The 10,530-nt window shown below is 37.0% G+C and overlaps 1 protein-coding gene across 1 annotated transcript; it reads right to left on the reverse strand.

Moving 5' to 3' along the window:
• Nucleotides 1-871: 871 nt before the first annotated feature.
• snapc3 (small nuclear RNA activating complex, polypeptide 3) lies at nt 872-5,619 on the reverse strand. The gene is made up of 9 exons (XM_042485614.2): nt 5,357-5,619; nt 4,508-4,591; nt 4,334-4,412; nt 4,123-4,227; nt 3,876-4,025; nt 3,627-3,709; nt 2,270-2,428; nt 1,288-1,395; nt 872-1,211 (listed from the first exon to the last, which is right to left on the reverse strand). Exons 1-9 carry the CDS (start codon nt 5,590-5,592, stop codon nt 1,064-1,066), a joined length of 1,152 nt encoding a protein of 383 aa, XP_042341548.2. The 5' UTR covers nt 5,593-5,619; the 3' UTR covers nt 872-1,063.
• Nucleotides 5,620-10,530: the final 4,911 nt, after the last annotated feature.

Here is a 10,530-nt window from a genome sequence, read left to right on the forward strand (position 1 = left end):
TCTTTGATTCTCTAGTGTTGGATTTTTAAATTATTGCTGAACTGCCTGTTCCACCACCAGGGTTACTCCTGTGTCATATTACTGTTGATACAAAGTCTCATTTGTCCCTTTATCCCAATAGCTTCTCACTACATGAATCAAAGGGCTTCTGTTATTTTACAAGATTTTTCTCAACAGTTTGAAGTGAGTGGGACTCGATTGGAAAATGGGGATATATGAATGTACCCCAATAAGGTAGTAGCAGTATATTAATCAATACCTGATGACTCTTGTCTTTGTTGCCACTGCAGTGTTGCAGCTAAGACCACCTTAACAAAGACCAGAGCAGTCTGAGTACCAAACTTAATAAAATGTGAAACCTGTAAACCATATGCAGCCCTTAAAATAAATCTGATGGATCCACACTCTCATAAAAACAACTCACAGAAAAAAATGAACTCTTTGATTGCCGTACTGTATATGTTAGCATGTTCATGTATACCACAAGAGATGTCTCGATAATCTAATGAAAAGGCTTCGCAGAGGTAAAATTTAAAATGTGGGAATTTTCCTTTGTTTTGTATGAACAAACAAATACACTAAGGAGCTGAAATCAACTTCACCATCTTCATTCATTGCTCATTTTTTTTGCAAAGTCAGTTCACTGATGTCACTGCAGTTGTGGTTTTGACTGGGCTGAGACTGAGTAAAAAACTAAAACTGTGTTTCCAAACTTAACTTGGATTTTTGGGTAATTTTGCATTTGGTAGCGAGTACGTTGTCTAATGTGTAAACTTTGAAACAGAGTTTTCAGGATGGGATGGATCAAAAGAGCTGACGTTTAATAATTTGATGACTAAGACATGCAAAAAAAGCTCTCACGTGAAATTCATTCGTTTTCCAGTAAATGTTACTGTTTATTTCAAACAAAAAAAGTGTCCAAAATCAAAGCATTATTGTCCAAAAACAGTTTCTTTTTGAACCAAACAAACATTTCCAATATATCAAAACATTTCTCCCTGAAATATAAAACATTTAACTGTATTATACAGCATTAATCTGAGCAGCTCACCAAAGAGCAGCATTAGTTAAATGCACCTCGGTCTACGTAGGGATAAGCCTGGAAATCTCCCAGCTTGTTGCCTTGAGCGTCATAGTGCAGCATCCGGAAGCACTTGTCACAGAAGAGACACGGGTCACTCGGAGCAAACTGGTCGTTGGTGGTAAACCATCTGGAAAGAGTCCGGGGTGTTAAATTTGTACTCACAGTTTGAGAAAGCTGTTAATGCATCAGAGACTTTTACACACCTTCCAATGAAGACATGGCAGACGGCACACTTCTGGGTAGTGATCCTGTGCTTGTGAGTGAGGAGTGGATACAGCGTCTTGTCCAGGCAGTCCTTCTTATGGGTCAGTCTGTAACGTGTCAAAAGACAGGAAAAAGGCTCAGTTTCTTAAGAGCGTGAATGATAACAGCAAAGATTTATCTCACATTTGTGACACTAAAAGCTGCTTTCAGGCAAACAATAAATTGGTTCCACTATTTAGGCATCTACACGTGCTATAAAGTCTTGTGAGAGCAGTCAAATCCTGTCTGACAACGAGGAGCTTTATTTAAAAATCCTGAATTCATAATACAGAGATTCAGAGAGCATCATGTTGCAGACGATCGGCCCACAAACAAACCGCCATATAAAATTGTTGTAGGAGTATAGTTTGTTTAAGCAGAGGGTATGATCTGGGCATTTTCTATACCAACATTTGCTTCCAACTCAGAACAAGCACCTTATTCATGATTATAGTAGCATCAAGATAAAATGACCCTGGAAACTGTATCAGTAGTTTAATATGGCTTCAAGATGAACCTGACAACACGTTCTTGTACAAGTACATGTCCAGATGTGTCTCATATTGGCACAACAGCAGTAAAAGAAAAAAAAGATTGTTGAGATGAGCAAGCAGCACAAAAACATGCGTTTGGTTTAAATAATTAAAATTAAGCTATGGTGTTGGATGTAATTTTTGTCAGTATTTCCAGGAGACAGATGAGAGATAAAGGGGGGATGTGAAGTTGATGTAAGTGCTCTTGACTTTCATACTACTCTCTGCAGCTGCAGACATGCAGGCAGCGGCACAGAGGGAGAGAGAGACCGCGCCATAGGGTGAAGAAGTGGTGAATTTACAGCGCACTGCAAGTCAATACGACACCACCTCTGGCTTTTCTTGATATCTATCTATAGAACTGAAAAGCTCTTGAACAACAAACTGGAAAAAACACAACAGCGCTGACCTAACGTCTGTGATGATGATGAGATGTTCGCAGTCTCCCTGATGACAGTAGAGGTACGGGAAGCCGACTTTCACTTTCAGATCCACAAATCGTGTGTCCTCCATCTTGGCCTGGCTGTAGGGTGGGAAGTTTCGGGCCTTTGCCCATTCAATAATAGTCCTGTATCGTAAATATGCAGAGGATAAATTATGAGATCATCAAAGACATGTCTGTTCAAGTTACAAGTGACAGTAAATTTCAACTGTCCGGTAGCTTCCGTGTTTTCTTGGATTAAACCTGAGAATATTTTTAGTTTTGTGGTAAAGCCATCGCATCGTTTTTCCAAGGACGATTTCACAGCTCAAGTCGATTATTTCAGTGTGTGGATGGGGGTGCAAAGTTATGCATCTAATAATTCTAACCGCTTTTTCAAACCTGATAACAAGGGTGATTAATTATTTTAGAAAATTTGGCTCCAGTTGGCATCTAGTTCTGAAAAGGAATCACAAGGAGTCAAAAGATAGCCTTTGAAACCAAGAGGTCCTTGTTCATGCTACCATGATTAACTGATTGCATCAGCAGCGGTGTTAACAACAGTTCCACAGTGATATTTTGTTGAACTTTGGTCCATAAAGTTCATGGCCTGCCGATTGTGCACTGATCGATATTTTGATGAGCTTCCAAAGGTCTAGACTCCCTTTTTGAAAAACTTGAAAAAACAGTAAAATATTTCTTAAACTTTAGTTTCCCAACAAAAGAAAATAAATTTCATCAAAATTAACTATTTTAATCACACTGACGTCATATCGTGCAATGACTTAGGCGACAATGCACTTTAATCCTGCTGCTGACATTTATTTAAACATACATATATATATATATAAGACACACTTAATATTTTCTTTTTTTATGCTTCCAGTTATTTGTTCACTGTTTATTTATGGTTTTTAGGTTTCATTTCATATTTTACTACATTTGTGTACTGCTGTCAGCCTAAGAGGGACCAAACATAATTTTGTTGTACATCTACAATGACAAAGTGTCTTATGTCTCATTGTTTTACAAATAATATCATGCTATCGCAAATTGTGGTTATAATGGAGACATAAAACACCATGTAAAACAGTATCTTGTATCTTTTATTTCATATAATCAGGAATTTTTCTTATCATGTTAAAAACTATACTGGTATTATCATGTGATATGACACACCCCTGCAGGAGAGTGGCATAATTCCTCTGATCTGTGAAAGAAAGCCAATAAATGAACAGGCAAAGAGGGAATCTCAGCCAAACAGAAGTTAACCTCTGCGGCTGATTACGGCATTAGGAGCTTACCTTCACCAATTATTCGACTAATCGGGAGTTACATCACTTACATGCTGATGTCCTGACACTCCGGGTATCTCATGTCATTATAGAAAACGCCTTCCAAGTAAAAGAAAGCTGATTTGTAATGATCCTGAAAAAAGAACAAATGTGAAAATATCAGCTCTAGATTTTAAGAGTTGCAAATACTGACAGGAACAATTCTACAGAGTAGACACTTTTAAAAGTACGTTGAGAGGTACATAATAATCATGTTGAGGTCTTGCTTGTAATTTCAGATGAATTGTACGTGTGCTCACTTTGCTGATGAAGTCTGGCGCGATGTCCGGCGTGTGGCTGAACTCTCCGCACACTTGCAAGTCGCTGACACAGCAGATGGCGTCCCTGAGCTCTGCCAGGGTGTGGGAGCCCGTCATCAGGAGAGTTATGTGAGGTCTGACGTAGCTAAACTGAGAGGGGAATGAAAGGAAAGTGTTCGGACCACAGAGAACATCATATTGTCATATTTTGAGGGTTTCTGGCACCCTGAGAGGGGTGAAAACTCACTTTCTCATAAATAGCCGGGTAGTAGACATTGATGGTTAGAATGACTTCTCCTTCAGGGATCATGTCGGACACCTCCTCTGGTTTCCTACCGACAGTTAAACGCTCCTGGGAATGACACAGGGAATGTATTACACTAAAACGCAAAAAAGATTACACGTGTGGCATCTCCCTCGATGACATAACAATAAGTTTTGTACTCCAATAGACCCACCAGTTCATCTGCGTAGAGGTCGTGTCTGTTCTTGTTGACTTTCAGAGTAGCTCTGTAATCTTGTTTCTTTTTTCTTTGACTGTTAAAAACAAATCACAGAGCATTTCATTTGTTTGCATGCTTTGGTTCATCCGAGACACAATATAGCTTGTAACAAATGAGGAAGAATCATACATGAGTGTTTTCAGCGTTGGGTCTGGAGGAACAACTTCTGGATCAGCCTGCTGGTCCTCAGGATGGCAACGGAGTGAGTCAGGACTTGAAAGGTAACAACAGAAACAGAGTCATGTAATGAGACTGTAAACGTGATAAATACTGTCAAAAGGAAGCCTTTAATAGACTAACAAAATACTATTTCCTTTATTACAATATACTGTAGCACAGGAAGCAATATGCATAGTATAGTCAGTTTACATTCACACCGTAAATCATGCTAAAACAATTTTAAATGCATAAAAGTCGTAGTTTTGGCATTTGCTTTCTGTTGATCATTGTCTTCACTTGAAGAAAACTGAAATTACAAAAAAATAGCTTTCAAAATGTCATACAACACCCAACATTGTTACTCACACCCGCTGTCTGGTGTATCTTGGTGTTATCACTTTAATCTTAAAGTAAATATTAATGCACATTAGAGCACACCTACAGATGATGGTGAAATCTTTGGTTTTGTGCTGGAGTTTGTTATATTCCAAATTCTACATACTGACAGAAATACTTTAATTTTTTATTTTAAATGCATATTGGTTCCAAATATAGGTTATCGGTCCCATTAACTACTAATAATCACTGTCAGTATCGGCCCTGAAAAACAATATCGGCCGATCCCTAGTATCGATTCTAGTCGATTGTTTTGGTGATATTTCGTGATGCTCTGTGAAACTTTTTATAAGCAGGGAGACAGAAAATGTAGAGAGTCACGGGAGAAAAAAGTTGTATGCGACACAATTCACGTTTCCTCTTTAAAAACGGTTTAAACAGTTGTTACACGTTAAGTGTACGCTGGTGTAACGTTGACGCTACCTGCAGACGGACTTGAGGTCAGCCATGGTCTCCGCACTGAGCCCCATCTCCTCAGCAAAGTTAGCATCAAACGCGTCCTCGTTCTCGTGCTGGTAGGAGTAGTCACTCGGCTTCAGTCTGTTCAGCCACTCTTTTTTAAAAGAGTCGATATGAAATATTTTGGTGTTCACGTCAATGTATTCGTAATCTGGGATGTTTGTGTTTGGGTCTGTCGTAGGTTTGGACGGCGCCGCCATGTTTTCCTGGATGACTACACATGAGCGCTGAGGACCATGGGTAATGTAGTTTTTACCACTAGTGGCATTGTTGGGGGCTTAAAAATAACAACTTTAATATCAAATATTTTTCCTTTTTTTCCCCCACCCTTCAGACACTTTTTCTCACGTTTCATGGTTCAAAATAACGTTTATCTCCAGCTTCATTTTTCTTTCATTGTCAAACTATTCCCTTACTTATATAATTGTAAAAATGTGTGTATTTCTGATATTATTTTTGTACCATCACTTTCTTCCATTATCCTGCTTTTTAAATAGTTCTATAGGAGTTGGTGGGCCCTTAGCGATGTCCCAGTGCCTATTTGACATTAAGTAATTCATCAATTGTGAATATCTATAAAAAAAATCTTTGGATTAGACCAAAATTATCCCATATTTCCTTCAATGATGTAACATTTCCTCTGCAAATTAAAAGAAAGTTTGGAAGGCAACATTTATTTTAGCATTTTTTACAAAATGCACTATTCAAGTCAAGTCAAGGTTTGTTAAAGCCCGGTATGACAAAGTAAGCTATGTCCAGATGGGCTGTACAGTGAATAAATCAGTAATTACATAAGAATGTGAAAGTTAGATAATTTAGTTTACATATAAAATGTTGTCACTTAATATTTGAAATATTTAAAAACATTTTTAATGTGTTTTAAAATACAACAATATAAAATATGTACATAAAAACTTTACATTTATACCTGGATACAGGTGAAAAAAAACAAAAAACAAAAAAAACATACACACATAAAACTGAATATAAGCTGGTTAACTTTGCTCAGGGCAGACTACTGACTGGGAAAGAGTAGCAAGCAATTACAATTAAAAAAAATGTATATACTGTGGGGTACAAAAGTTTGAAACTTTTTCTTTTTCATTCAAGTGATAGTATCAGCTTAACAAACTGAGTGAAAAGTTAAATCTTTAAAAAATGTACATGAATTTCACAATATTTTAGTATTTACTATGTCCCCCTTTTGCTTTAATGACAGCATGCACTCAAGTTGGCATGGACTCCACAAGTTTGTGGAAAACCTGATGACCCGAGTTATCCCGGCATGATTTGATAAAGTTTCAAAGAGCGTCTTGTGATGTCACAGTCTACTTGGCTTTCTCAGTCTTCAAGTGGTTTAGGTCAGGTGACTGTGGGGGGAAATCCATGACAATCACGACTCCTCGATCTTCTTTGGTCTTCATGGTAAATTGAATATTGTTGAATATTTATAGAGCCTTTGAAATCTTCTGACTACTCAAAGTGCATACTAGAAAGTCACATTCACCCATTCACACGCACATTAACACGCTGGGGGGGCCGAGGCTACCACACTAAGTTCCACCCACTACTCACGCAACCATTCACACACATGCACTTAGTGCTGAGTGCTCATGTGGATCAGCCAGGGACTGAACCGCTAGTCTTACAATTAGCGGTGGACCCGTTCTACCTCCTGAGCCACAGCCAGTCTAGTAGTTCTTGCAAAGAATTTTGGGCTTCCATGCACTGCCCCCTTAGAGGTCTTTGGTTTGATGGTGAGAAAGCCCTCTTTGTTAGAAAAACAATGTGACTTTCAACATTTTCACCTTGTTCTATAATTCTACATTATCATGTCTACATGTTTCTGTATGTTTTTATTGTGGTTATTGTTGCTTGTCTGTAACCTTTTCTTCTGCTGCTGCTCTCTTGGCCAGGTTGAAAAAGAGATTGTTGATCTCAACTGGAGTTAACTGGCTAAATATGGGTTAAACGAAATTTAAAAAAAGGTTTTGATGACAAAGTTTCCCACTCTCACAGTGATGATCCAATATGATCTACTGGAAAATTAAGACACAGCCATATGTAACCCCTTTAAACCTATAAGCAAATTAGTTTTATTTCTTTCAAAAACATGGAAAGAGGGCAACATCAACCTAACAAGACATAGCCCAAAAATTAGCAAAAAAAAAGTAAAAAGGTTGCAAGAAAATTACCTGAAAATAAGCACACACTCACACACACACACAAACAAACAAAAAATTACCTCTGAAAATTATTTATTAATCTACTTCTTTCTATATTTGTTATATATTTTTCTGTAACATAATTTTAAATGTTATGAATACAATTTACAGGACATTTTTCATTCAGTTTTAGATTGTCACAATGTACTTATTTCTTGCAATTTGTGGGATATTTCTTGCCAGATCGGTCATTGCCTTGTCCCCATGTTTTTGAAAGAAATAAAACCTTTTTGTTCAGCACAAGCAAGCTGATTTTGATTCATGCTTCAAAGGGTTAAAACAGGTAAGTTGTGTTACTTGAATGAGACCATTTTCACAGCAGACATTTTGGCCTGTCATAGTAGGAAAAGCACAGGTGTCACTACTGACACTAATGTAGCTTTGATCAAAAAAATCAAAGCATTAAAAGGAATTCAGCCATCATTAATTACATGCTCTATTATGAAATTACGTGATCTATTATGAAAAAAAGCCACATGAGTGTCATCTGAACGCATGAGTCAATGAAGGGATACAAGAGGCAGGCGGTCAGATAGATATTTTTTTAATTGATTTTTCCATTCTTTTGCAAACATAATTTGTCATTATTTTTTATTTAATTCTTGCACAAGACAGAGCCTTAGTTGAGCTGCTTCTTGTTAAAATTGACTATGATTTAAAAGTTCGGTGGTTTATATTTATATTGATTTTCTATGTTAAGAATGGAGGCAACCGCAAAATGATTTGTTAATCACATTCACACATTAACAGCTGATAAGAGCTATAATAGTGTTACCATCTGCACCCTTTTTGTCCCTATTTCACTAGATCTGCCATTTTCCATCTGTCCACCAGATGTCCCCAGACTTTCCTCCTATGTCCCACACTCTCACCTGTTTCCCATTTTGAATCACCTGTGCTTTCATCCCCACTCACACGCCTGTTCCTAGTTTCCTCACCACCCAAACCAGTATTTAAACATGCCATTATCACCAGCTCCTTGTCAGATCATCTGCTTTTGTTCCCTTATGTTTCCCCTGAGTTTGTGCTACTAAGGAAGTAAATACCACAGATTATGTTTAACCCTTTGAAACCTGAAAACATCGGCTTGATTTGTTTCAAAATCACGGGAGGAAGCCAATGAGTAATGTAAGAAGGACCCAAAAATTAGCAAGAAATTAATAAAAAAAGTTCCCAAAAATCTGCACAAAAAGTAATAAATAAATAACAATTTTAAAAAATGAAGAAGTGCTCAAAAATTGTAATGATTCTGTAACATAATTTTAAATTTACAATTATAATAATTATAAATTCAGTTTTAATTTGGAAATAATAATTTTCTATAACTAAAAATTCTTGCATTTGGGGGACATTTTTTGCCAAGTTGCTCATTGCCTTTTTTTAAAATAATGTTTTCAAAGAGGAAATCAAACCAATTTACTCACTGATTTCAAAGATTTAAATACCTGTGACAGATGCATGAATGCAGCGCAAAAAAAGTGATGTTGTTTTAGGTTTCAAAGGGTTAATGATGTGTCTGATATTCCTGTTGTTGAGAGGAGAACCCCTTTTCTGAAACTGCATTAAAACATGAGTCAAATGACAAAACTACCAAAAGGATATTTTTTTTGTACACATTTGACCAATAATGAACTGCCCATTTGCATTTTTTCGAAAAAATAATGCTCATTCACGTCTTCAGATCCTCTTCATGACGTGCTTGTTAAGAAAAAATGTCACTAAGAAGCTTCAGATAGTAGAGTACAGTGCAGCTGCGGAAACAACAAAACCACCAGAAATAACTAGTTAGGCAGGGGCATCACATGCACACAGATATCCAGAAATGGGAACCAAATCTACGTAAAACATCCCTTGTTCAGTCACAGAGGAGTGAAACCGGTATTCACTGGACATGGAGCTTGAGGGATTTGTCCCTGGAAGGCATTTGGTAATTTGTGATGGTGATGCCTTTCTCTCCCCTTCCTTCTCTCTCCCCTGTTTCTCACAGTGGTGTAAAGTAACTTTTCATTTCAGTATCACACTTTGGAGTAGATCAGCTTTTACTTGACATTTTATGCTGCTTTATTCATCTACTTCACTGCACTTCAGAGAACAATATTTGTAGGCCTACTTTAACTCTAGTGCATGTACCTGAGCACAGTAGGTAGTTTACTCTTTGTTAAAATCTTTCACTCAAAAACAATAATATTATAAAATACAACTCATTTTTAAATATTAAAGTGGTCTCAAGACTTTTGGGCTTGAAAACCTATACAAAAAGTTGTTTTGTAGGGGCCCCTTGTTACATTTCCGATTAGTAGTACCTCCACGGCAGTGGTGTAATGTCACAAAGGAATAACACTTAGTTACAGTACTTATGTGATGGGTTGAAATGAAGCACAAACATAAATCAATTAAAAAATCTATACAAAAAAGATGTTTTTGGCAGATATATGGATGAGGAGAGGTTGTGTTAGAGGTTTTTATATTTATTTTGTAACACAGGGGGATATTTGGATTGTATATAAACCGAGCAAAATTGCAAATAAAAAAAAGAAAAACTGACAAAGGTGACAGGAAGATAATTATATATTTAAAATTGTATGACAGAAGAGTATTTTTATTTTTCATGCTTTCTTTAGGGCATTTTTTGGTGTCTTTCCCATCTTTCTTTTCTTTCTCTCCTTTTTTTTTTATTTTAGGACATTTTCATTTTACTAATTTCTCGCTTATTTCGGGAGCCGAATTGAATTAAATTGCTCAGTGTCTTCTTCCCATGTTGTTTTAGGAAGTCAAATCAATTATCCAGAATTAATCCAGTGGTTTTATTATCACCCATATTTTCGACCCCCCCATCATTAAACATCTAATGACCCACCCAGATTCATCTTGTGACCCGTGGTTGTGACAACGAAGGGCCCCCCCGCGTTGGGA

The sequence above is a fragment of the Plectropomus leopardus genome, chromosome 3 (genome assembly GCF_026936395.1).
Source record: "Plectropomus leopardus strain MGB_pleo_1.0 chromosome 3, ASM2693639v1, whole genome shotgun sequence".
Lineage (NCBI taxonomy): Eukaryota > Metazoa > Chordata > Actinopteri > Perciformes > Serranidae > Plectropomus > Plectropomus leopardus.

Excerpts from the sequence above, each read along its gene's own strand:
- snapc3 (XM_042485614.2), bottom strand. The coding sequence starts at position 5,592 with ATGGCGGCGCCGTCCAAACCTACGACAGACCCAAACACAAACATCCCA. Across the intron at positions 4,413-4,507 it reads CCAACGCTGAAAACACTCAT|TCAAAGAAAAAAGAAACAAG; the intron begins GTATGATTCTTC and ends TGTTTTTAACAG. Across the intron at positions 1,396-2,269 it reads ATCATCATCACAGACGTTAG|ACTGACCCATAAGAAGGACT; the intron begins GTCAGCGCTGTT and ends GACACGTTACAG.